Here is a 26983-nt window from a genome sequence, read left to right on the forward strand (position 1 = left end):
GTATTTGCCTTTCTAGCAATCTAACGAGCAGTTCACTCAGAGTGCTTCTTTGGTCTTCCAGCCCTCACAGTTTCATCTGTTGTTCCTGTCAACTGTCATATCAACCTGAAGCTAAGCACGTTCAGGCCTGACCAGTACTTGGATGGGAGACCATCAAGGAAAAGCTTGGGTTGCTGCTGGAGGAGGTGTTGGTGAGACCAGCAGGGGGCACTTACCCTGTGATCTGAATGTCGATCCCAATGCCCCAGTTCAGCGATGGGGACTCTGAGCTGTAAAAATGGCGACGTCCTTCGAATGAGACGTAAAACTGAGGTCCAAACTCTCTGTGGTCATAAAAGATCTCTGGGCATCCCTGGTCTAGAGAAGGGTGCATCCTTGCCCTCCATGGCCTGGTCATTCTGGCCCCCCAATCATCCCCTGTTTCTAACTGGTTATCCACTTCATCACCTGATAGCTAAGGTGTGATGAATGTACTGGCGCAAAAATGGCTGCCGTCACATCATCCAGGTGGATGCCACACATCAGTGGTGGTTACAGTGGCACCCCACTCCCTATGAAAAGTGCTTTCAGTAGTGAAAAAAATACTATATAAATGTAAAGAATTATTATTATTATTTCTTAATTACATTATGAGCTGAGGAAATGGCTACCTTTGCTATCCTCTTGTCACCTCCCCCTGCTCTGTGAGCCTCAATTCTTTTAATTTTCAGAGTGTTAGTCAGCTGCTTAGGGGAGCCCATGGCTGCTAATTGTTGGGACGAGTTGTGAAGAGTTTGCATCACCTGAGGGAACAAGCCATAGAAAGCCCTAACAATCTATTGAAGGTCCAAGACCACCTTAGGAAAAGTCATCTGCGACCTCAAATCTCTTGGGCTGCCCAAACGTTTGTATGGTGCTCCTTTCCTTTTTTCACCTTACAATTGTACAAAACAAAAATAACACACTAATCTTGATTAAAATGATGTTGTAAATAATGCTTCGTCTTTAACTTGAAGCCTTTTGGAGATCAGTTCGTCTTCTGCTCACTTCACTATTCACAGTAACAGACATTTTGACCAGGGTTGCCCAGACCTTTGCATGGACTGTTCCAGATACCTCGGCCCACATTAGCGAGTTTTACATTTTCGATTTCTTGACTAATGATGTGAATCTGGAGGTTTAGAGGTGACCACAAACTTTTCAGAACTTTGAGGCCATCAGCCTTCTGCGCTGGGCCTTTCACATTTTATTCAGACAGGCTATGGCTGCTGTTGTTCTGCTTCCAGCCACATGAAAGAAGGAGACCCTGCGTTCTGCGGAGGTGTTCATTTTCACAGGAGTGAATATACAATACAGAACAGAGGCCTGTATTAGTGACACGGCCCTCTAAAGAATTCACGAGAGTATAATGACAGGGGCGGCTGGCTGTGCTCTGCCTGAGGGACTCGAGTTCCTTTCATTTTCGTTTCTGCAGAATCGACTCCTGAGTGTCAGACGGCACCTCCTCTCATTATGGCAGCGGGCTAAACCTTCTCTGTGCGCTGATCACTATACCTGCTCGGTGTGTCTGGAGGTCCTGAAGGAGCCAGCCATACTCCTGCGTGGACACAACTAGGGTCTGGGATGTCTTAATGAGCACTGGGATCAGTTGGTGTTAAAAGGGTCTCACGACTGCCCGCAGTGCAGAATGGAATTTCACCCAAAGCCACAGCTCCACAAAAATACAACTCTGATGAATCTGATAGAAAAGTTAAAGGAAACGGCAGCCGACAGGACTCCACCTCAGGGTACTGCAGGGCCGGACAGTGTGTCCTGTGATGTTTGTCCAGACAGGAAACGGAGAGCTTCAAAGACCTGCATGACCTGCGTGGTCTCCTTCTGCGAGACTCACCTGCAGCCACACCTGGACTATGCAGCCTTAAAGAGACACAAACTGGAGGAACCGACTGGAAACCTGGAAGAGAAGCTCTGCTCAAAGCACCAGAGAGTCCTGGAGATGTTCTGTAGGACCGACGACATCTGCGTCTGCTTACTGTGCGCGGCGACTGAGCACAAGAGTCACGACACCAAGATGCTCGATGAGGAGACAACTGAGAGAAAGGTAAGGAGCGGACTGGGGTAGGGACAAGTCACCTGAAAATGAGGACGGGGGGCTGATTGTAGGACCCTACAGATTTTATCAGACATTTCACCATCCAGTACTTAATAAAATTAAGTTAAAGATGACAGCAGGTCTGCTTTGATGTTTCCAGAAGGGTGATGACACAGACTAGTCAGTCACTCGTCACTGACTGTCACTAACACAACTCGCTTGATCAGCTGTTTCCGTTACTTCTCACAAGTCGTAGATCTCTCGATTCTATCCATCCATTTTCCAACCCGCTGAATCCGAACACGGTCCCGCTGAAGCCAATCCCAGCCAATACAGGATACAAACCCCGGGCAGGGTGCCAGCCCACCGCAGGACACACACAAACACACACCATTTAGAATCGCCAATCCACACCTAACCTGCATGTCTTTGGACTGTGGGAGGAAACACGGGGAGAACATGCAAACTCCACGCACGGAGGACCTGGGAAGCGAACCTGGGTCTCCTAACTGCGAGGCAGCAGTGCTACCACTGCGCCACCGTGCCACCCTTCTCTCGATTCTGTTTATTCAAATTTTTGGAGACTCTACCCAGAGTAAGATACGTCATGCACAACTGACAAGTGTTTAGCTGGCTCTGTTTTGGATCCTTTCTGCCTAATATGGAGATTTTGCGTTAATGGCCGCCTTGCACTTCTCTACATGTGTCGCACACACAGTTTGCATTTCATTCTAACACAGACACCTGTCATGTTGATTTGCCAAGTCACTGCCTTGGGGAATCTGAGCTGCAGCTCCAGTGTAGTAAAATGAACAACAGCTTGAGGGAATTACATGTCTCGGGGGGATTGATTAGAGATTATCAGATTTTGTAGATGAGGAAAGAGAGGTGGAGGCAAAGAAATGGATTTGTTAGTCGTGAACATAATGACTTGGCTCTTGAAGGCCACCAGTTATCATTGACACCATGTTAGGTTTTTCTCGGAATACTCTGGGCTCACACTGACTGCCAACCACACAAGCATAACTTCATCAGCCAGCTGCATTTCTGTTCTTCTCTGTCAGGGGTTTGCAAACTTCTCCTAGAAATCAGCATGGGCACCTTGGAGAAGCTGTAGGCAGACATCTGAAGTTCTAGATAGCTGATGAGATTTCAGGTGAAAGTGAACCATTAACACCACCCTAGGGAGACTTAACAGTTTATTGGGACTTGTAATAATGATCACATGATGTTGTTTTGGAAGAATTAAGCAGATAGGACTGGGGAGATTTGATGGGTCAGATGGCCTGTTCTCGCCCAGATTGTTCAAATGTTCAATCGAATTCCTTTGTTAGTTATGTGACCCTTTGTCTATGTAGGGTGTGGATAATAGGGGTCACTGTTGCCCCTTAAACCCAACAGACAGACACACAGGACACGGGTTAAAAGCACCAAGAAGTTGTTTAATTCTTTTCTTGTTCTTCTGCAGTGCTCCCCAAGCACCACAGCCACAATATACAATCAAATAAACACAAAAATATTCACAATTCTCTCTCGTCTTTATCCTCCACACCTCCCAGCAAGCTTTGTCCACCTCCACCGACTCTGGATCACTTGCTGGGTTTAAATAGTCCTTGACCCGGAAGTGATTCTCTTCTTCCTCCCATGTTATTTGCCACGTTATTGGTCAGACGGAGAATTCAGGTTTTTAATCAGCCCGGAAGTACTTTGGGACTTCCGTCGTCGTAATCCATTAGTACTTCCGAGCTAGGAAGGCCTTTCACCTCCATCGCTTTGTTCTTCCTCCCACATGCACACCTTCTCATTCTGGCTCTCCTCACCATCTGACTATCCACCTTTACCTCCAAAACTGTACGAGCCACCTGCATTATGATGGAAATGAAAGAACAGATGACAGGTAAGGAGGTTTGAAGGGGGAAACGAGAACTTGGATGAATTCCCAGTCCTTTAGACTTCTCCTCTCCGTTTCGTCTCCACACAGAGTCAGCTGGAGAGCACAACAACAGAAGTGAAAAAGAGACTCCGGAAGAAAAGGAAGATGGTGGCCAAACTGAAGAAGACTTCAGTGAAGATTCAGGTGAGTTCTCATCACACAGCATTCTGGGACCGAGACTCAGCAAAGCCTGGGACAAGTGTCAAATGTGACGAACATCTCCCTTCTTGCAATGACCCAGTAAGAATTAGCAAACGTTCAACTGTATCAGTGTGTTCAGGAAACAAAAAATGATTCATGTGTTGTGGAAAGAATACGCCTGGACACAGAAAAATTTTTAGGGCAGCCTCCCATATACCTGAAGTATGGCTGCAAAATAGGCCAAAAAAAAAAGATAAATGAGAGGTCGTTTACCGATACGAGTCTAAAACAGAACTGACTGGCAGAAGGAATATGGCGGCTTTTAAAGTCAGGCAGGGAAATGACGTCATCTGGGCAGGAACCGGAAGTGATGTCATTGGGTCCAGAACCGGGAAGTGATGTCATCAAGTCCAAGCGGGATTTTCCGTGTTTGGTCTGCAGGGACAAAAGAGAAAGGATTAGTGTACTCTGCCATCCCCTGGTTTGGCATGGAACTACCTTCTTTTGAGGCCTTTAGCTGCCTCCCATGTGCACGTGTGTGACAGCGTCCACAATGGCCAAGGACTATTTTATAATGTGGCCTTTGGAAACAATCAAGTAAGGTATTGGAAGCGAAAGCCATGAAGTCCACACTGCCCAGTGCATTCGTGGAGGCCAGACTCACATCTCTCACAGTCCGTCTGCCTCTTTCTTTTTCTAACGTCCTGTCCATTGATTTAGCAGCAGGTATCAATGGCTTTGTGTTTCATGGCCTCTCTAAAATGACTTCTCTCTTCTGTTCAGAGGTCAGCAAACAAGGAAGTACAGGAACACGAGACAAACGTCAAGTCTGCACTTCAATCCCTTGAAAGACTGAGGTCAAACGTCACCGAAATGATCAGGAATCATAAGCAGAGGGAACTGCAAAGGGCTAAAGTGCCCATTGAGAAACTGGAGAAGGAGATCAGGGAGCTGAAGAGCAGAGATGCCGAGCTGGCCGAGCTGTTACAGACGAGCGACCATCTTAGCCTCGTAAAGGTGAGTGGGCCAATCTGAAGGACACTGGCAAGAATGTCTGACACGCACGCCTTTGTCTCTCACGTTCTCCTTCATTTTCTCTCCTCTTAAAGAAGTTTCCACATCTCAGTCTCCCTCCTGAAGATGGAGCCTCACAAGAGGTTGCTGTTAAAAGAGGTTTCCTTCCTAAAACCCTGAGAAAGAAAATGTCTGCCCTGAAAAAACATCAGGAGGAGATCAATGGCTGGCACTTTGTTAAGACCAGTGAAGCCGGTGGGTTAAGTGTGCTCAGGTGACCTCTTTAGAACATTGAGATAGACCAGGTGGTGGGAGATGAAGGTCACATTCTCCTTTGCCGTTTCTCCCTTTAGGAGGTGACACTTCAGGTGATGTTTGGCAGAAATTGGAGAGCAGAAATGACTTTCTAAAATGTAAGCCTTCTTCTTCTACTAATGAGTTTGATTTTTCTGCCAAATATGCTTTCCTTATTGGTGGTGACCTGTAAAGTGATTCACAGTTTTTCATTATTTTCTCATGTGTTTATATCTTTAATTATTATGATGGTGTCATCACTGCTGGTGCCATTTTGTGTTTTGTGTGTATGGACCCCTCCATTTTGTGTGTGTAATCTTCATGGGCACTGGCATGTTGTCTATCTGGTTGCTATGGTCCTGCATTGTGGGATTGTTATATAAGGTGGCTGTGCAATTCATTTCCAAGACAAAACCCCTGATTTATTAGCAAATTAATTTCCGAGATATGGCTATGACTTAATTTTGTCACTAGGGTGCTTACTTTGAAAGGTACTATTAGTTAGATTCAAGTGATTCAATCCACACAGCTTTCTTCCTTTTCTGGTACTCAAATTCATTGCCGGTTTTCTCTCAACAATCTCTTTAGCTTTATGTTTTGGGCCTAACATCTCGATTCTTTGGCTTCAGACCAGTTCTATTTATAATTTCTTCTCCGGATTCTTTCTCAAAATTCTACTCTGCCTGCACCATGTTTTGGTCTATGGATTTGTTTTTTTTTCCTTCTACAGCCGGAAGGTGGCGTAGGTGTTCTTCCCAAATGCTGACGTAGACAATTACATTGCCTTGGGAGACAGCGGCCACATTATGGTCCCTTAGTAGTCTATCCACCAGAAGCAGGGAATGTGCTGTGGGCCCTGTAGCCTAAAGAGCTGCATGTCCACTGGGGCTTCAAGATACCATTCTTTCCTTTTCAGCCTCAAAGGGTCAAGGAATTTGCTAGAATCCTTTTGCCACATCTATAGTGGTTAATATGTGAACATTATCAAGTCTCTTGATGAGACCACCAATCTGTGACAGTTGGTATTCATCAAAACATGAAGAGACTTCTGAAATCCTTACATAATGACGTGATCTGTTGGGTTTTGGTACCAGAAATACAGGGCTTAACCTTGGACTGGTGCTTTCCTCGACCTCCCCTAAGTCAAGCATTTTTTGTATTTCTGTGCTTTTCCTGAGGAGCCAATAAGAGTGTTACTACACTAAGACCAATCCAAGGCCTTGGAGCCCTGTAACTAAACACTCAACCTCCCACTGTTATTTTATTAATCCATGGAATCATAAGCAGGCAGTCATTTTGAGATCTTAAGGTGCACTCAGGTTTGTAAGTAATGACATGTTCAGCTGGACCTTGGCCATTGAAGGCTTTATACAGTATGTTAAAAGGAGGATTGTGAAATCTTCCCTAAACTTAACTGGGAGCCAATGTATGGACTTGAGGACTGGGGTTATGTGTTTGTATTTTCCTGTTCTTTTAATAATTCTTGCAGCAGCATTTTGAATTAACTGAAAGCTGTATAAAGAATGATTTGAAGAGCCAGTGAACAAGCGTATACACACTGGTTACTTTATCTGTGCCTGAGTATACAGTCAACGCTTGTTTATCGCGGTTAATCCGTTCCAGACTCTGCTGCGATAAATGAATTTCCGCGAAGTAGGCTTCCTTATTTACAAATCGAATATTTTCGCAGTTAGAGCATAGAAAACCTGTTTACGACCTTCTAAATACATTTTCTAACATTATTAGAGCCCTCTAGACATGAAATAACACCCTTTAGTCAAATGTTTAAACTGTGCTCCATGACAAGACAGAGATGACAGTTCCGTCTCAAAATTAAAAGAATGCAAACATATCTTCCTCTTCAAAGGAGTGCGCGTCAGGAGCGGAGAATGTCAGAGAGAGCGAGAAAAGCAAACAATCAAAAATCATTAGGGCTGTTTGGGCTTTTAAGTATGCGAGACACCGCTGGACAAACAGCTAAAGGAAGGCAGCAATGTGAAGGTAGTCTTTCAGCATTTTTTAGAGGAGCGTCCGTATCCTCTGTGCGAACACCCCCTCCGTCAGGAGCAGAGAATGTCAGAGAGAGAGTGAGAAAAGCAAACAATCAAAAATCAATACATGCTGTTTGGGTTTTCAAGTATGCGAAGCACCGCACGGGAAACATATCGTATATCACTGAGGAGTTTTATTTAATATGTAATACATGCTCTGATTGGGTAGCTTCTCAGCCATCTTGCAACAGCGTTCCTTGTATGAAATCAACATGGCAAACACACTGAGGAAGCATGTACCATAAATTAAAAGACCCATTGTCCGCAGAAATCCACGAACCAGTGAAAAATCCGTGATATATATTTAGACACGCTTACATTTAAAATCCGCGATAGAGTGAAGCCGCGAAAGTCGAAGCGCGATATAGTGAGGGATCACTGTATATACATTTTAATAACACTTTTAGTATTTGTTTTTACATTTGCATATCTACCAGTATTTTTCAATTTATTGGCATGCATTCCAGTATCCTTTGTCTCTTTTGTTGTCCTATGACACACTGTTGTGTGCTACATTGTGCTCAAAAAGACTCCTTTCTATTAAACTCCTGTTTAAATACACACAATTGGAAATAATATCAGCTTCCCCACTCATTCACTTGTAAATCTGCATCTTTGTAAATAATCCTAATATTTACACAAATTAATTATAATGAGTCTTATTGAACTAACTGTAAAAAGCACCAACACTACAGACCCTGGTGCCAGAGAGTGGTGATGTCTTGGTCAGAACTTTACTGCACTCTGTAGGTGGGATGATCAGGCTTCCACTGCTGTACAAATGGAAGTGCTGCCCCCTGCTGGTCTACTGTTTACACCACACCTCTGATGCTCAGCACATTGACTCAGACTTCAGCAACGATGAATCATTTCATTTTGCTGATCTCAGAACTTTGATTTCAAGTTGATGTCTTCACTTATTCCCTCACCGCAGCCCTAAATGACATGCTGGCTGTTTGAGCTTCTCTACAAGTTCCCCTCAGCTCAAGTCTCCAGCGTCTCAATGTCAGCTGATTCCTTCACTGGTTTTCTTTTCATTTCAGACTCCTGTCTGCTCACCCTGGACCCCAACACGGCACACAGACGCCTCTTCCTGTTTGAAGGGAACAGGATGGTGAATTGTGAGAAGACAGAAGCCTCATATCCTGCTCACCCTGACAGGTTTGACTGTTGGGAGCAAATTCTGTGCAAAGAGGCTCTGAGCGGGACCCGCTGCTACTGGGAGGTCATGTGGAGTGGAAAAAAGGCTGAGATTGGAGTGACGTATAAAGGAATTGGAAGGAAAGGCGTGGGAAACGAGTGTGTCCTCGGGTTCAACGACAAGTCCTGGAGTTTGTACTGCTGTGATTCCAGTTACTCTGCATGGCACAACAAAAGGGAGACTCAGATCAGAGCCCCCCGCAGTCACAGAATAGGCGTCTATCTGGACTGTCCAGGTGGCTCCCTCTCATTTTATAGCGTCTCAGACACCATGACCCTCCTGCACAAGTTCAGCACCTCCTTCAATGAGCCGCTCTACCCAGGGTTTGGTCTTGGATTGGATTCCACTGTGACAATCTGCCCTCCATTGCAGCTTAGCTGTGCTTTGTCTGTAGGTCACTCAATGCCTTCTGTCACACAGACAGTCTTACAGTCTTAGAGTCAAGGGAGAAAGTCTCACGCACACTCACACACATATACACCTGCTGGCCGCCCTGCCATTCTTCCTACTAGAGTGACCCTGGACAGTCGTGGTCAGCAGACACCCACCTTCAATGTGGTCAACATGACTTGAGTCGACTTCCATTCAGAGGACATGAGAGCAAAACCCCTGCCAATAGTGGACCCGGTCCCTACGGCTCAGTTTATGTTCAGTGCCCTCAAGTTGCATTCTCTTAATAATTTAAAATGTAAACTCAGTGTGACGTACAGTAGAGACAGTGGGGACAGATGTGACATGAGAGTCAGGGTCCTGTCACTCACAATATGAAATCATCATTTGGTTTATAAATATGAAATAGTGAGAGTGAATCAGAACTGTTCACTTGTTTATATTCCTGTCGGGTGGCGTAGAGTTTAGCACCACAGCCATGCAGCTTCTGGACACTCGGTTCAAATCTCTGCCTGTGTGGATTGGCCGTGTTCTCCTGGTGCCATGTGCAGCTCTGTCTGATTATTCAAGTTTACCCCTCAGATTACAATGCTATGTGGGCACCACAGAAACACGACTTCACGGGCAGGCATGAGTGTGCCCTGCAATGGACTGGCATCTCGTCCGATGGCCATACCGGCCTTGAGACCACTCAGGCTGCGGCCACACCTTTGAGATTTTATTTAGTTTTTGATTTTATTTTTTAGACTTTTAGATTTTGTTTTAGTTGCTCACCATTTTCTCATTTTAGTTTTTATTTAGCTTTCTGTTCTTTTTTTATTGAATTTTAGTTTTTGTCTATTTTTGATTTTTCTTTTTTATAGCTTTTGTTAAATTTTTGTTTTTTTTGACATTTTCTAAATTTCAGTATTTTACACTTTCTTTTGCTTAGTTTTAGTTTTGTTGCTATTTTCTAATTTCAGGTTTTCATTCTTTTTTTGTTTTTATTTAGTTTTGATTTAGTTTTCCATTGTTGTTTTGATTTAGTTTTACTTTTTTGCTATTTACTAATTTTCATTTTTTGTGGGTGGTCCCCAAGAGGCAAGACCACCTGCCCACCCCCACTACGGTCTGCCCTATAAAGGCTGGGGAGTCGATGGTTTAGTTTGTGTCTTTTATGTCTTTGTGATTTTCTGGATGTTTCCCACCTACTGCTCTGCGTGTTTTTGGATTTCTATTTTGGTTCTTTGTTTGCCGTTTTGGCAGGCGTTGCCTTTATGCCCTTTGTGCTCTTCTGAGCCTCACGCTCTCACACTCTTTGATTTATAAAGAATCCACCTGGCCCTCTGTGTCACTGGCTGGGGTTTTTGATGAAAGTTCCCCCTCTAGTGGGTATTTTTGGAATTGTTTGGGACTCACCTGCTGTGTATCCCTCAGGTCACAACAGGCTGAGGTGACAAGCCATTAAGAGGCTGGTGTAGCCTTGAATGGAAGTGACAAGTGAAATTTATGATGCCCCCCCCTTCGCCCTCCTGCAGGAATGCATGGGCTGAGTCATTGGGGGCTGCGCACCCCCACTTGTCAACTGGATCAACGAGGCCTGTAAAAGCCCACTTTCCTCTCTGCTGTTTCCCATTCATGGAGGAGACCAAACCGTCGCTCACTCCATCCAAAGGCCACGAGGCAGCAAACCACACCAGACGCGAGACTCATGAGACGGAGAGCCACCTGGTAGTAAGTTAAGTGTACGGACACACGATGAGCTGCTGCTTGTGTTGTAATGGTAGTCTGGCCATACTCAGTTTATTTTATTTTAATTTTTCATTATTATCTAGAACACTTGAATAAATGTATAACTTTTGAGATGTTTTGTTCACTGGGATTGCTTTGCTGTCAGCTCCTTTTTGCCTTTGTGTTCTCGATGGAGCCTCATGGTGTGACTGAGCATTGTGTCAGAATAAACCTTTGAGTTTTATAAAGACTTTGTGTTTTGCTCTCATTTCTAGCTGGGGTTTCATGGTCAACCACCCCTTTCCAGCAACCTCATGACCCAATTGCTTTCCCAATCCATCTACTCACTTCACAGGAAGAGTCATCAGAGTCACTTGAATGTCACTGCCAAGGTAAGTAAACCTCTCGATGACGAGGTTGACAGTCTCTCTACAGACAGACACCCTGCTGATGGCCGTGCCCAAGAGGTCATTAAAGGCCTGATGTTGGTTTTTATCAGGACCCTCACAAGCCCAGACCCTCACTCAGTCTCTTGAAATCCCTCCATCCAGTGGGCAACTTTAGAAGTGATTTTGAAACATGTTGGGACTCCCAGTTCACACCACAGACTACGTTAATTTATTTACTGTAATGTTTTGTTTCTTGTCCCTCTCTCTGCTTCGTTCTCAACCTTACAGTTTCATCTGACGTCCTGGCCATTACTTATTTGAATTGACCTCTTCCTCCTGGGTTTGACCTCGGCTCATTTTTACTTTTACATTATATCTTCTAATTCTATCCAACTTAAACCTTCTGCCATCATCAAGTCAAGTCAAGTCAAGTTGGGGAACAGGCATTGGTACAACGCATTGCCGCACCCACCACATAACGAAACAGCTTGGGATCCTGGTTGGCAACCCCCCAGATAGACATGTGGTCCAGTCCAACCTTCCGGAAATGACCATCTATCTGCCACAGCCAGGTGTCATGTGGGCGTCCAGGCACTCAGGTTATCAAAAATGAGCGGGATCATTCTCGGGTAATCGCGCCACATGGCTGTCGTGCCGTAAGTGACGCTCGCTCACAATGCAGGTCATGTGCCTCATTCGGGACTCCATGAGCAACACAAAGTCAAACCAACGGTACCCAAGGATTTTCCAGAGAGACACACATGAAGGAGTCCAGTCTTCATCCCAGGTCACTGGATAGCGTCCATGTCTCACAAACAGGATGCACCAGGACTCTAAAGACTTGGACCTTCGTCCTTTTGTACCAACCACCCCTTTCCAGCGACCTCATGACCCCACCCCCCCATGCTCTCCCAATCCGCCTACTGACTTCATAGGAAGAGTCACCAGAGTCACATGAATGTCACTGCCAAGGTAAGTAAACCTCTCGATGACGAAATTTAACAGTCTCTCCACAGACAGACACACTCCTGATGGCCGTGCCCAAGAGGTCATTAAAGGCCTGATGTTAGTTTTTATCAGAACCCTCGCAAGCCCAGACCCTCAGACCCCTCACTCAGTATCTCGAGCGCCCCGATCAGAGCCTCCATTGACTCCGCGAAGATCACAGCATCGTCAGCAAAGTCAAGACCAGTGAATCTCTCTTCACCAACAGATGCCCCACAGCCGCTGGACCCCACAACCCTGCCCACCACCCAGTCCATGCAAGCATTGAACAGAGTAGGAGCAGAACAGACCCTTGAGAGACTCCAGAATCACCTGGGAAAAACACAGAGGGTCTGCCTTCAGTCTACACAGCACTCACAGTCCCAGTGGACAGGCCGGCCATGATATCCAGCAACCTCGAGGGGATCTCACAAAGTCTCAGGATGTCTCACAGGGCAGCTCGATCAACTGAGTCAAACGCTTTATCAAAATTGACAAAAGGCTGCAAAAAAACTCTGCTGATATTCACGTTTGTGTTCCATGAGACCCCTCAGTGCCAGGATGCAGTTGATGGTCAATTTCTTAGGTGTAAAACCAGCCTGCTCCAGTTTCTGGTAGGTCAGCAAGTGATCATGGAGCCTATTGAGGACGTACCCTAGTGAGGACCTTACCCGACACTGAGAGCAGTTTGACCCACCTGTAGTTGCCACAATCCAGGCGATCACTCTTCCCTTTCCAGATAGGGATGACAAGTCCCTTTTTTTAGTCAGTTGGGTTGAATGCCCATCTCCCAAACGGAAACAAAGGTTGCTTGCAATGTCAGGAGGGCAGACTGATGACCACCAGCCTGGAGAAGTTCACCCCGAACACCACAGAGCCCCACAGCCCTCCCTACCCTCAGCTAGTTCACCACCTGTGCCATCTCAGTGTGGCTGGAGGGTTCACAGCTAATTGGAGGATCAGCTTCAAGAACCGTGGACCAGATGTCCATTGTTCAGAGCCATCATGAGCAGTCAGTACAACAGTTTCCTGTGTCTTTTTATTGACCGCCCTTCTCAGAATTGCTGTCCCCATTCCTACCAGGTTTTCTAGCCTGGAGATCACAATAGGGTGCTGGTGTGTGGCACAGTGGTGTCTCCCTCGCAGTCGTAGATCAGGTAACATGTGATTCATGGACTCTTCTGGACACCACCGTCACATCCAGGCGAGATTTTAATTTTCCGTTTCTGTGTCAGCTTTGTGAATCTGGCCTGGGCAGTTAAGAGACATCCAGAGCTCCTCAGAATCCCAGCATATTCAGGTCTGCATGTGTTTCTTGTCCAGACCCTGTCAATGTGAAGCTATGGCTGCTGTTGTTCTGCTTTCAGCCACATGAAAGAGGAAGGCCCTGATTTCTGTGGAGGCGTTCATTTTCAGTGTGTAACCAGGAACAAAACAGAGGCTGTTGCTTTAGTGACACGACCGTCACGAGAGTACAACTACAAGGCGCGGCTGGCTGCGTTCTGCCTGAGGGAGTCGAGTTCCTTTCATTTTCATTTCTGCAGAATCGACTCCCGAGTGTCAGAAGGCGTCTCCTCTCATGATGGCAGCAGCTAAGCCTTCTCTGTCTGCTGATCTGTACTCCTGCTCGGTGTGTCTGGAGGTCCTGAAGGAGCCGGTCACCATCCCGTGTGGACACAGCTACTGCCTGCAATGCATTAATAAGCACTGGGATCTGTCAGGTTTAATGGGGTCTTACAACTGTCCTCAGTGCAGAATGGAATTCCATCCAAGACCCCAGCTTCAAAAAAATACGACTCTCACAAATCTGATCGAAGACTTAAAGAGAGAGGGAGTCATCAGAGGTCCACCTCAGAGGAACGCAGGGCCAGGCAATTTGTCCTGTGATGTTTGTCCTGGGAAAAAACGGAAAGCTTCCAAGGCCGGCATGGCCTCCTTCTGTATAACTCACCTGAAGCCTCAGTTGGAATCGCAGGCCTTTGGTAGACACAAACTGGATGAGCCGACTAGAAACCTGGAGGAGAAGCTCTGCTCAAAGCACCAGAGAGTCCTGGAGATGTTCTGTAGGACCGACGAGAGCCTCATCTGCCCAGTGTGTGCGATAAATGAACACAAGAGTCACGACATCAGGATGCTCGATGAGGAGACAGCTGAGATAAAGGTAAGGAGCGGACTGGGGTAGGGACAGGGGGCCGACTGTAAGACCCTTCAAATTATGTCAGACATTTCACCATCTAGTAAAATGGAGTTAAGAGTGACAGCTGTTCTGCTTTGATGTTTCCAGAAGTCTCACCACAGGATGGATCAGCAGACGGTCACTCATCAGTGCCTGTCATTGTCACGGCTCTCCTCCTTCCTTTACTTGTATTGTAATGTGGCTCTCTTGATTATTGTCCCTACTTGGATACGTTGCAGACAGTTGACGCCTCTTTATCTTCTTCCATTCTGCTTCCTTTTTGTTGTCCAATATGGACGTTTCCTGATAAAGTCCACTCCACATCACACATTTTGCAGATCCAGCTCCTATTTCAGTCCTGATGCCCATATGGATGCCAGGTTGATTTGCTAATTCAAACCCCAGGGTTGGCTGCAGACCCACCTGATTACAGATGTTCAGGTTATGCAGACGAGAAACGAGAGACGGAGGCCAAGAAACAACTTGAGAGAATTTAAGGAGGGCCGTGACTCTGCTGTTGATGGGCACGAATGCCAGCTCTTTATTTGACTCTCACCATTCGTGGCTTCTTTGTGTCAAAGAGGCTTTTCTCATAACACAACACAACATCTCTTCGTGTAGATGTCCTCACAAGTATATCTTAATCGGCGAGCTGCGTTTCTTTTCTTTTCTATCAGGTGAATTCAAACATTTCTTAGAACTCAGAGTGGGCGCCAGGGAGGCGTCTGAAATTCTGAGGGGAGTTGAGATCTCGGGTGACTCTGAGCTTCAGTACCGGAGCTGGTGTTGTGACTCAGGCTACCTCAACACTGCTAAGCTTTCATTTAAAGATACAGACAGTAGCCTCCATTTTTGCTGTTCATCCACACAACCCTGGTGTTTTCATACCCATAAAGAGACTTTTTAAAATGCTCTCCGGAGTCGTATATTTCTGCCAACGTTGGCTTGGCGTTGCAATGTGGTTGGGTGAGAATGAAGACCCTAATTGTGCTCTGATTTGTTCACGCTTAGCACGTGGCCTTACCCTGATTGGATCAACATTTCATTGTCACTCTTCATTAAAGTAAACCAAATCCCTTCTTAGCGGACACAGAGTGGTCGCTTTCTATGGCACTGGTTGTGTCGCTCACCTCTATGCAACTAAATTGCGTTTTGTACCGCTTGAATCGCTGTCACAATGGCCGACCCCGCAGTCTGACCTCCTAGGGATTCAAAAAGTATATCAGATCTAAAAGAGGCAAATCATTTAGCAGTCACTCCCATGGCCAGCGGCCTTCCCATCCCTCTCATTATTGCTGTGAAGATGCCAGTGTGGACGGAGGTCGATTTTAAAAATGAAAATGTGGTAGTGTGGACGTAATCTCAGAGAAAGTCATTCATTGCAAATAATTAATTAGGCCTCTCAAATTGTTCTTGGGGTGGCATAGGGGTCCTTTCATCGGAGCAACGTTTCAGTCGTGGCATGGCCAAATGGGGAGGCAGCTAGATGGATGGTCTCCAGGACTCTAAAAATATCCAAACCTAATTATGTCATATCATCTACTGTTAAACCGTAATTCTAAAAATTTTTATTATTATGCTGTCTTAAGGAATTGTTCTGTTCTGTATATTGTATTGACCCCCTACTTCTGACACCCACTGCACGCCCAACCTACCTGGAAAGGGGTCTCTCTTTGAACTGCCTTTCCCGAGGTTTCTTCCATTTTCCCTACAAGGTTTTATTGGGAGTTTTTCCTTGTCTTCTCAGAGAGTCAAGGCTGGGGGGCTGTCAAGAGGCAGGGCCTGTTAAAACCCATTGCGGCACTTCCTGTGTGATTTTGGGCTATACAACAATAAACTGTATTGTATTGTATTGTATAGTGGTGCAGTGGGTAGCGCTGCTGCCTCACAGTTATGAGACCCGTCTGGGTTTGCCTCCTGGGTCCTCCCTGTGTGGAGTTTTCATGTTCTCCCCGTGTCTGCGTGGGTTTTCTCCCACAGTCCAAAGACATGCAGGTGAGGTATATTGGCGATCCTAAATTGTCCCCAGTGTGTGCTTGATGTGTGTGTGTGTGACCTGTGGTGAGCTGGCACCCTGCCCGGGGTTTGTTTCCTGCCTTGCGCCCTGTGTTGGCTGGGATTGGCTTCAACAGACCCCCGTGACCCCGTAGTTGGGATATATGGGCTGGATAATGGATGGATGGAAATTGTTCTTGGAAGAAGTCACCCCTTTTGCTCACGACTTGACTTTTACGTTTCTCTCTAAATCCATGCCAATCTGTACCAACTGAACAGTAAAAAGATGACACCCACATGTCCTTCTGGTATGATGATCAGGAGGAAAAAGGAATGGGATTTGTTTTGTATACTGTATATGTTTTTTAATAGACACTACATTACTTTCATGCACACAAACTGCAAAACTCCCTTATGATGCGTTTATTCTTTTATTTGTTTGTTTCAGAATTTTTTGCAGCAGAAACAACAACAAGGTTTGCTCCCTAAAGCAATCGTTCATCCTTTTGTGTTCATCTACTTTTTATTTTTTCCACAGATGTGTAATACGTAACACTCCAGTCCAATGGATTCTGTTTCATGGCCCTCGTTCACATCGTCATTAATGAGTGTAGTGTGTTTTTTAAAGGTGATGCCCCATTTTGTACATTGCTGGGAAAACTGACAGCACCACAAACAACCGAGTCCTTCTGGTTACCTAGAACCACCTGTCCAGAAATCTGATTTTAATATGCGGTAAAAGAACCTGAGAATATTTAGTTACCTTTCTTTCTTTCTTTCTTTCTTTCTTTCTTTCTTTCTTTCTTTCTTTCTTTCTTTCTTTCTTTCTTTCGTCACAGACGTGTGCATGGGAGGGCCTGAGCGATTCTGCTTTGATTCCATGCCAGACCAGGGGGTGGCAGAGTACACTGAGAGTACACTTAATCTCACTTCTCTGCAGACCAGTTACGAGAAATTCTGCCTGGCCCTGCTGACATCACTTCCTGTACTGGCCCCATTGATGACATCATTTCCTCTGCTGGCCTTTAAAGCTGCCATCTTTCTGCTACGAAATCAGTTCTGTTGGACTCTGATCTGTACACATCTGTACAACAATTATTCCTATTTTTCAGCCAGGAAATAATATACAGGTGGCTGCCCCAAACCTTTCTTTCTTTCTTTCTTTCTTATTCTTACAAATCTTGCAGTCCTGCAGCACGCCGTTTCCAAACCAGACGGTACTCCTTCCTGTCAGGATACTTTTGATGGCAGATAAGTGGAAGTACTTTAGTATCTGGGTGGGCAGCCCGAAATCCCCGCGGTGTCTGAAGTTGGTAAAGACCAAGGTGTCGCCGTGTTTGGTCCGGTCAGGTTCTTTGTGATGTGAACATCAAGATGTCTGAAACTAGAGTGCTGTTAATTCTGAAGGGTGGTAGCGTTGCTGTTGGTTTCTCCCAAAATCCACAATCAGCTCCTTTGTCTCGCTGACATTCAGGAGTGGACTGTTGTCCTGTGAGAGACTCTCTGTGCCGTCCCAGTAAGCTTCCTCATTGTTGTTAGTGATCAGCTAAAAGCAATGTGGATGTTGCTTCCCACTCCTCGAATTCTCCAGATCTCGCTCTCTGTGTCTTCTTTTTTGTTTCCAAAATGAAAGCTTACACTCAAGAGAAGAAGATTTGCTATAGTGGAGGAAATCCAGGAAAGACACAGAAGGATCTACGCACGGTAACAAAAGATGAGTCCAGGGAGTGCTAACAGGAAGGGAGAAGTGCATGGGATCTCAAGGAGGGTATTTTGAAGGCGACTACAAGGGAATCGCTGCACATTTTATAAGAATTCCAGGAACTTCTCGGTCTCCCTGGTATGACTGAAGTGTTTAGAATGACAATAGGAATCAGTAGCGTGGATGAAGACTGTTACTTCAAAATAAATATGTCAACAAAAACTTAAGGGGACATTTAGCAACACTGTTAGAAAGTTTTACTAGATGGTGACTCTGTAGTGTGGTGTAGGTTTGGACTTTAGGGACCTTCAGAATGAGACTCAATCCTGTTAGGTGAACAGGAAGCTTGCTGAGATGAGTGGCCTGTTCTCCTCCTTACCATTGTTCTTACTGCTCATTCATCTGATGGTACCATCTCCTCTTCTTGCCCTCCATCACCGCACAGTCTGGTGTTCCTCACCTCCTGACTTTTCACCTTTACTTCTGAAACCGTGAATGCCGTCTGCATTGTGAGGATGAAGTGTAAGAAGAGCAGAAGGAAGGAAAGAGGCGTTGAGAACTCTGATCTCCTCACTTTCTCTCCTCCATTTTGTCTCCACAGAGTCAACTAGTGAGCACAGCAAAAGAAGTGAAAAGGAGAATCCTGGAGAAGGAGACGAAAGTGGCCAAACTGAAGAAGTTTTCAAAGACGATTCAGGTGAGTCTCTCGAGTATAAATACATTAAGGAGAAATAATAAGCTTAAGAGACATCATGGGATAATTCATGGAAGAAAAGGATTCCAGATGTATAGTGTCAATATTGTCATGTGCACACGTGTAATCAATCAGGTGTCATGTGGCCAAAACAGGCGTGTTAGCAAAAGTCAGCCTAGGTGCATATGGAGTGATTGGTTTTAACAAATATGGGAGAATCAACAAAAGCCAAGGACTCTTCCAGCAGCAACCCAAACTTTTGCTACATGGCCTCCCATTCAAGTACTGGCCAGGCCTGAACCCTCTTAGCTCCAAGATAAGGACCTGTTGTGAAGTACAGGTGGAATGGTGCAGGCTGAAGGAGGCCACTAAAGTGGGAGCAGGGCAGCTGTTTGTGGGCACCTTTTCTGGGTAAACTGGTGGGATTCAGGCCTGCTTCTCTGGGTGTTTGTGAAGGCCTCACACCACTTTGGCAGGATTAGATAGATAGATAGATAGATAGATAGATAGATAGATAGATAGATAGATAGATAGATAGATAGATAGATAGATAGATAGATAGATAGTATTTGAGAATTTAACCTCCACTTATAAGACTGAAAGATGAAATGTAATGTAAGTAAATGTAAAGTATTACACGTGGGAAGCAAAAAAGTTAGATCTGAATAAACAAGAGGAGATCTGAAACTCAAAAGGAAACCTGATGAAAGGGATTTAGGGGTCATAGTGGACTTGAAACTATCAACTTCCAGGCGGTGGACAGAAGTGATCAAGACAGCTGACAGAATGTCCTGATGTGAAGAGTACAAGTCAAGGAAGGGTTTCCTTAAGCTATTCAACACCCTAGGTGGGCCCAACCAGAGGTACCATGTGCAGTTTTGGTCTCCGTTTCACAAAATGAACATAGCAGCACTTGAGAAACAACAGGGAAAAGCTAGGAGGCTGATTCTGGATGACGGAGAACATGAAGAGGCTGAAAAGTTCCAGTTTAAGCAAACAAAGGTTAAGAGGAGACATGACTGAAGTGTTTAAAATGATGAATGGGGACTAGTCCATTGACTTTAAAATGAGTTCAGCAGGAACACCATTGTAAATGTGTGAAGGGTAAATTTCACACACATATTAGATGTTTCTTCTTCACACTGAGAACCAGAGGTGAGTGTGTAACCTCAGGTGAGTGTCAGGTGAGCAGTGAAATCAGAGGAACCTGATGCAAGCCTTCCCTGAACATTTCCCTTTCAGAGAAGATCAATTAACACTTTATGGTGTAATTAAGGGTCTGGGGGACCTGAAAGCAAACCCCGTCTATTAAAAGGTACACAAAAGGTGTGAAAAAACGTTCATGGTACAGCGCCCAAGATAGTCTTATTTCTTCTTAAGTTGGATTCTGGGAGGAAGAGGCGGGTCCAGGTGGTCTGACCCCGGAAATGACATCACAGCTGGTGGAATGTCTGTCTTCCTTTCTACAGGAGGGGAAGGAGAAGAGAGAATATTATAACATGGTGCCCTCTCATGTCTCAGCAGTAAATTACAATCACCCAAGCCTTTAGGTTGTTCCCCAAGCACACGTCTGACAATGGATATTCAGCAGAGTTGGTTCTTTCAGAGAAGGATTGCATTTTCCATACCAATGTGTTTAGGAACATAGCGTGTGATCCTTTATGTGTCCACAAGGACCAGCAAGTTAGAAGAGTTTATACTAAGGGGTTTATGATGAAGCTTTAGGGGAGCATTTCAAGTGACTCGGCCCTGTGTTTCTATCTCAAGTTCTTGCTCATTCTGACTCTCCTGTCTGTTAACATGGCAGTTAGTAGCTGTGTCTTCTTCTTCCATGGCCCCTCTAAAATGTCTGCTACCTTTGCCTATTCAGAAGTCTGCAGAAAAAAAAAAGCAAGAACACGAGGAGACCATCAAGGCTCTCCTTCAGTCCATTGAGCGGCTGAAGTCAGAAGTCTCTGAGGTCATTAGAGATCACGAGAGGAGGGAAGTGACAAAGGCAGAAGAGCTCATCAATGTACTGGGTAAGGAGATTGAGGTGCTGCAGAGCAGAGAAGCCCAGATGGCCGAGTTCTCAAAGATAGACGACCACATCCACTTCTTAAAGGTGAGCGGACCAGTCCAAAGGACACCAGTGGGCCAGTGAGACACACACATCTTTGACTCTCATGCTCTTCTTCTGTCTCTTCTTTTCATGTAGAGGTCGCGTGATGTCTGTGTCCCTCCTGCTGATGGCAATGCTCCTAACATCACTGTAAACGCAGATTTCCTTCCTGAAACTCAAAAGAAGAAACTGTCTGGAGTGAAGAGGAGTCTTCGGAAGATCACTGGCAAGGAGTTCGTGAAGAGCAAAAAGACCAGTAAGTTGTGTGTATTCTTGTGTGGGAGATGAAACTGAGGTGCTCGTCACGCTTGCTGGAGGCTCATAATTTGTTTTGTTGTTCCTTCATTTCAGGATGTGACATTTCAAGTGACGTCCTTAAGAAGCTGAATAGAAACGACCTTTTAAAATGTAAGTCATCTTCTACTAATGAGTTGGAATGATCTACCTAAAAAGATTTCCTAATTTCCTATTCTTAAGTGCAGGCCTGTAATGTTATCATGTTTGGTGCCTGTATTATTATGGGATGAGCTGGGCTCACTACATTTACTATGGGCTCACTTACTTTCATGCACAGTAAAATTATCACAGACAAAGGACCTTATCATGTAAGCACTGATTCTGGTGACCTCTCCACCAACTGGTTACTCACCAGCTTTGGCTTTAACAGACCAGACTGGGGTCACCAAGTGTCCTCAAGACAATGGAGGCTGATGCACCTTTTTAACACCACTTAACTATGGAGCATTACTCTTATCCATATCACGCTCTGCTTAGCCCGTGGGAGAGAAATGGCTGTCTACCCACACCAGGTGCCCTGGATTTAGATAGATAGATAGATAGATAGATAGATAGATAGATAGATAGATAGATAGATAGATAGATAGATAGATAGATAGATAGATAGAATTTGGTATAGTAGGCAGGATTAGATAGATAGATACAATTTGGATATCACAGCCATCTTGTGACTCTCACAGGTCCATGAAGGTCACAAATGAAGTGCTTTGTGTTTCAGGCTCTGCTGCCCCCCAAGTTCATGTCTCCCATGTCATAATGACAGCTGATTTCTTCCCTCGTTTTCTTTTCTCTCCATTCAGACTCCTGTCCGCTCACCTTGGACCCCAACACGGCACACAGACGCCTGCACCTGTCTGAAGGGATAAAGCAGGTGATATTTATGGGAGCAGACGGCCCGCACCCTGATCATCCTGACAGATTTGACAGTTGGTCCCAAGTTCTGTGCAGCGAGGCTCTGAGTGGCCCTCCTTGCCGTTACTGGGAGGTCGAGTGGAGTGGACAAGGGGTTGACGTTGGCGTGACGTATAAGAGGATCAAACGGAAAGGAGCAGAAAACGAGTGTCTCCTTGGATTCAATGACAACTCCTGGAGTTTAATCTGCTCTGATTCCAGTTTCTCTGTGTGGCACAATTTGAGGAAGACTGAAATAAGCGCCCCCTTCAGTCACAGAATAGGGGTGTTTCTGGACTATGCAGGAGGCTCCCTTTCTTTTTATAGCATCTCAGACACCATGACCCTCCTGCACAAGTTCAACACCTCCTTCACCGAGCCACTCTATGCGGGTTTTAGGATTCGAGAAAACTCCAGCGTAGCGATCTGCCCTCTGAAGCGGTCTGACCAGTGACCGGCTTTGTCTGTAGGTCACTTCATGTTTTCAATTGCAAAGGGGCATCTTTAAATTTTAGAGATCATGCTGGAGTTCATTCCTCAATTCCTTTTTGGTACCTTGCACCTGCACCCCAAACACTCAGACACAACCAAACCACACAATCATTGGTTCAAGTAAAGAAGTTTTATTCAAAAGACATACCCACTACAGGCTTATTATCACCTGACAGATCACTGACAGCTTCTTTTCTTTCCCTTCCTTTTCCACCTCCACTCTACTCTGAGCAGGCCTTGTCCACGTCCTCCCGACTCTGACTGCTGGAGTGACTTCCTTTCAACGCAAACCCTGGACTACTTCTGGTGCAACAGGATTGTCACCTGAAAGGTCTGGTGGAACCTCTTCATAATAGATTAGCAGCTCCCCCTAGTGGCACCCAAGAACCACAACAGGGCTGCCCAGCAAAACTACAACTCCCATTCAGCCCTGCAGGTGTCCAAACAGGAGACATCCCAGAGGGACACTGCCACCCGGTATTCTGGGCGAAACACAAAGCCTCAGGAGGCAGTCGCCCTCTGTCCTTCTTTCATAATGGAGAGGCACCACTAACCAATCCAGTCTGGATTTCCGGACATCAATGTCCTTCCTTTATCATGGCTTCCTAGCTGGGTAAGGAACCATCCACCATGGCCAGTGTGCCAGTCAACTCGTGTCTTCTATGACAACACACACACACACACACAGTCACTGGCCATCCTGCTATTTCTCTTGCCAGAATGACCCTGGACCACTGTAGCTCATGGGGGTGCTATCTACCAGAAACATTTAGGAGGGCTGACCATCAGTGAACATCAGTCTGAAAGGACATTCAGTACTCTCAGTGGCCACACGGCGGCGCTGTCTTTATGATTTATAGGCTCAGCTCAGCCTTAAACAGAACAGCAAGCCAAGCTGTGGGGAGAAAAAAACATGAGAGTCGCCTAAAATAAGAAACATAAACTACTTTGTAAATATTAAATAGTGAATATAAACCAGAAATCAGAGCTGACTGCTTAGAGCTTTTCATTTCTGTTAATTTCATTAGAATCCTGTTTAATGTCCCATGAGTGCCAATGTGCTAGTAAGGCACAAAATAAGACCATGGGACATCTGACGGTCCTCAAAAGGTGCAAAATCCGTTTCTCCGTCTCCCACCTGCACCCTGGGTAGCCCACTGGATGCAATGCTGTATTGCGGACAAACATTTAAGATATTTTCAGATTATTAAACAGGCCTTGTAATATTTGACTACTTGTATCTTTGGAAGAGGCTTGAATCTTTTTTCTTTTCTTTTCCTTTGTATTGTTATTTTTTTCTTTTCATTTCTTTGTATTTATGCTAAACAAATTGATAGGAATAACAATGTGTTTGAGCAGAGTGTTGAACTCTGGGACTTATTTATGCAAATAGACAGGAATTCTGGGAGATATAAGCAAATTAAAAGCAAATGTTAAAAGTAAATCTTATTGTTAGAAGTGGCTTGTTTAAGCTCAAATAAACTAACCAGTGTGTATATACTTGTTAAAGATGCAAACTAGAGGGAACTTGGGAACTTTGTTAACTTGTATCTCATAATTAGCTTGAAATGACTTCACTGACAAGTAGCAAGACTAAGGGCTGCTCTCAGTTGTCCGGCTTTTCACAACTTACTAAAGTAGCCATCAAGCCAAGGTAGGAGAGACGGAGACCCTGCTGACTTGACGCAGACACTCGCCGTTTGATATGGGAGATGGAGGGTTGGTATTGGAGAGAAAGGGTGTGGACAGTTCTGAACCATCATGTTGTCAAAGGACGAAAGGACAACACCATCTACAATACGGAAAGACGTCTGAATGGAGAAATAGGAGCGTAGCTTGATTTAATCTACATGGGAATCTCTCTCTCGTCTATAGGTTGTATGTGCTCTTCTGCTTCTGGCTTCTGGCCTGGTGTTTCTGCAACTAAATATTAAAATTGATTAAATTCAAGTTTGACTGGCCTTCTTCACTGATATCATCCTCCTCGACTGAGCGCAGTGCAGCAAGTTGGGCTCGTTCGAGTGATTCTTTTTCAGATGTAGCATTTTGGGATCCAAAGCATGAAGGTAACCTGGCAGGAGGCTCTCCTGGTCTTTGTTAGACCATCCATGCAGGTCCCTCAAAGGGAAGGCCACCCAGTTGGCATTGCAGATCTTCAAGCAGCCCTTGGCCTTTGCTAAAGTAGTTTGAAGTGCAGACCTCTCAGGGGTAACCATGAGGGAGCTGAAGGCGCCCAGTAGGAGTGCGGCTCATGAGCAGATCCTCTTTTAAGGTACTGAAGCTGAGGTTCCTGACCGCAGCCATTGCTAAGGTGTTCTTGGGTTGTATTTGAAGTTATCGTTATACCCTCACACCGGGTGCAGAGCGCCATATGTGTAAGCTGGCAGAGCCAGCGACCGGCCTGTGGCCACTGTTGTGTCTGAAGAATAAAGAGGTGACAGAATGTCACATACAATAGTGGGCTGTACATGTAAACCAAGGCTTTTCTAATTCTAACTTTAACTTGCCCACCAATATCAAAGAGCCTTAGAGTGTCTGTCATGAATATTTTTTCATGATAAAACAAATGCTAAGTCACACCATTTTCTCAATATATGAGCCGTCAAAAATGCACAAATCGTCCTCTGCCAATGATTTACTTTGACAAGAGCGACTGTGCTGTTAGGGCCGTGGATGGCAATTCAAGTTTATCTCATGGCCTTTGCTTTATTCAGAGGATAAAACCAAAAATAAATTCCAGACAAAGTTTGGCCTTCTAGCCCTCAATGTCGACTTTTGTTGACACCCGGCTTGAAAGTGTTAGAGTTGAATTTGTCCACTTTGAAATATTTGAACATTTAGACACAAAGCTGCCCTGATGTTTTCCTTGCTGCTAAGCTCAGCCTCCCCTTCATACGTTCAGTTCTCATCTGTGATGTGTGGACGATCTGCAAGTCTCCAGACAAGGAAATGTTGGGGGGCCAAATTGATCATCCACGTTAACTTCTATAAACTTTAACGAAACTGCAGGCGTCCACTAAGTAATAACAACAAAAGGGGGGTCTTGGGTCAAACTCAGGTAAGGCCACGGAGCTCTGCTTTAAGACCTCCTGCCGGACTCGTGATAAATAGGAAAATACAGAAGGAGTCAGGTGCCCGCAGGGGGCAGGAAGAAAAGGAGGGGATGTGGTTATCGAGAGTGCCCCCTCTTGACCTGGGGTGGTGTCACATACCGCAGAGGAGCCCTGAGGATGACTCAAAGATGCACTGGTAATTTCACAGCAGGCCTCCATGTTTTGCTGCTCCTCTAAACTCGACAAATCCATAGAGATCTGACCGCCTGAGAGGCCAGAGAGACCAGAATGGACATATTAGTCTAAATTATACGCAATTCAAGATAGGACAGCATCGGTCTGGAGTGTGTAGACCATGAGATCAACTAGAAACAGTTAAGCATGAATTATTAGGGTGCATGGAGTGTAAATTACAATGAGGTCAACATTTAAATCCCTGGGAAATGGTAAATTGACGCTAGATAAGTTATTAAGGTATAAAGATGGATGTAAACTGATTCATAGCTTCATATTCAGTTATTTAAAAACTATAAAGTTATTTGAGAGAATCTAATTGGAGATATAGGTATTTGGAGTCAAAATTTTTAGTTTTTTCGTTTTTGAATCACAACTCCAGTCCAGTAGGTGGTGGTAATGCACCTTAAGTTGGATTGAAAACGTCCATTAAATGAAAGTAGAAGAAGATGGAGAGACCAGAACTAAAGGGCTCCCCAACTTACAGAGAGTGTCAATGCAGTCGCGTTATTGAAAACCACATTTTATAATGGCAGTTTCTTTTGTTTCGATTCCATGCCATCATGCATTATTATTTTTTTTGTAGTCCTTTCTAGTAGTAAATGGGGACAACTTGGTTGGGGCCTCAAAATTTCTTCCCATCTGAAGCATGAAATTTCTCTTGGTCCACCAGAACAGAAAGAAATCAACAGACAGTAATAATTATACAGTAATAAAATAAATCTCAAAAGTAACAAAGTAAACAACTAAGAGTTAAAGAAACTAAATTTGAATATAAAGCCCCGGCAGAATCACAACAGCAAGCAGCAGGGATTCACGACGTCCTGTAACTGGCTGTGCTGATTTCCAGTAGCGTCTTTGCTCCTGCAGATGGCGCTGTTGTGACACGTATTACTAAGATGGCAAACGCAACGACGTGCTCCCGGTTGAAGAAAAGGACTGTTTACCCTGCCCAGAAGGAATAAGGAACTGTGGACTGGTTGTTCAGGAACACCTCCGGGTCAGGGTGTATAAAAGGACTCTGGGGAAAGTCCAGACACTGAGCTGTGCTGGGTGGGAGAGGAGCAAAGTGTCTGGGCGAGGAGGAGTGATTATTGTGTTGGTTAATGATTTATGAGTAGTGTGGAAGGTGCTTGGTGCACTGTGGATAAAAATAAACAGTCTTGGACT

General features: G+C 45.1%; 2 protein-coding genes across 3 annotated transcripts; both read left to right on the top strand.

Annotated features, from left to right (window-relative positions):
* Positions 1-1329: 1329 nt before the first annotated feature.
* On the top strand, positions 1330-9865 carry LOC120536498 (tripartite motif-containing protein 16-like). 2 transcript variants are annotated; one of them, XM_039764889.1, is made up of 6 exons: positions 1330-2080; positions 4053-4148; positions 4929-5162; positions 5258-5414; positions 5513-5572; positions 8548-9865. In XM_039764889.1, the coding sequence occupies exons 1-6, from the start codon at positions 1667-1669 to the stop codon at positions 9141-9143; spliced, it is 1557 nt and encodes a 518-aa protein (XP_039620823.1). In that variant the 5' UTR covers positions 1330-1666; the 3' UTR covers positions 9144-9865. The 2 variants fall into 2 exon arrangements, with proteins under 2 accessions (XP_039620823.1, XP_039620822.1); XM_039764888.1 differs by having other exon boundaries at positions 1333-2080; positions 5255-5414.
* Positions 9866-13049: 3184 nt separating this feature from the next.
* LOC120536497 (E3 ubiquitin/ISG15 ligase TRIM25-like) lies at positions 13050-24043 on the top strand. The gene is made up of 6 exons (XM_039764887.1): positions 13050-14339; positions 18653-18748; positions 20616-20849; positions 20943-21102; positions 21198-21254; positions 21944-24043. Exons 1-6 carry the CDS (start codon positions 13758-13760, stop codon positions 22486-22488), a joined length of 1674 nt encoding a protein of 557 aa, XP_039620821.1. The 5' UTR covers positions 13050-13757; the 3' UTR covers positions 22489-24043.
* Positions 24044-26983: the final 2940 nt, after the last annotated feature.

Source organism: Polypterus senegalus, chromosome 10, assembly GCF_016835505.1.
Source record: "Polypterus senegalus isolate Bchr_013 chromosome 10, ASM1683550v1, whole genome shotgun sequence".
In the NCBI taxonomy this organism is placed as follows: domain Eukaryota; kingdom Metazoa; phylum Chordata; class Cladistia; order Polypteriformes; family Polypteridae; genus Polypterus; species Polypterus senegalus.

Bases quoted from the DNA above. Each gene is read 5' to 3' on its own strand.
- LOC120536497 (XM_039764887.1), top strand. From the start codon at position 13,758: ATGATGGCAGCAGCTAAGCCTTCTCTGTCTGCTGATCTGTACTCCTGC. The intron at 18,749-20,615 runs GTGAGTCTCTCG...TTGCCTATTCAG, and splicing joins AGTTTTCAAAGACGATTCAG to AAGTCTGCAGAAAAAAAAAA. The intron at 21,255-21,943 runs GTAAGTCATCTT...CTCTCCATTCAG, and splicing joins TAGAAACGACCTTTTAAAAT to ACTCCTGTCCGCTCACCTTG.
- LOC120536498 (XM_039764888.1), top strand. From the start codon at position 1,667: ATGGAATTTCACCCAAAGCCACAGCTCCACAAAAATACAACTCTGATG. The intron at 4,149-4,928 runs GTGAGTTCTCAT...TCTTCTGTTCAG, and splicing joins AGACTTCAGTGAAGATTCAG to AGGTCAGCAAACAAGGAAGT. The intron at 5,415-5,512 runs GTGGGTTAAGTG...TTCTCCCTTTAG, and splicing joins TGTTAAGACCAGTGAAGCCG to GAGGTGACACTTCAGGTGAT.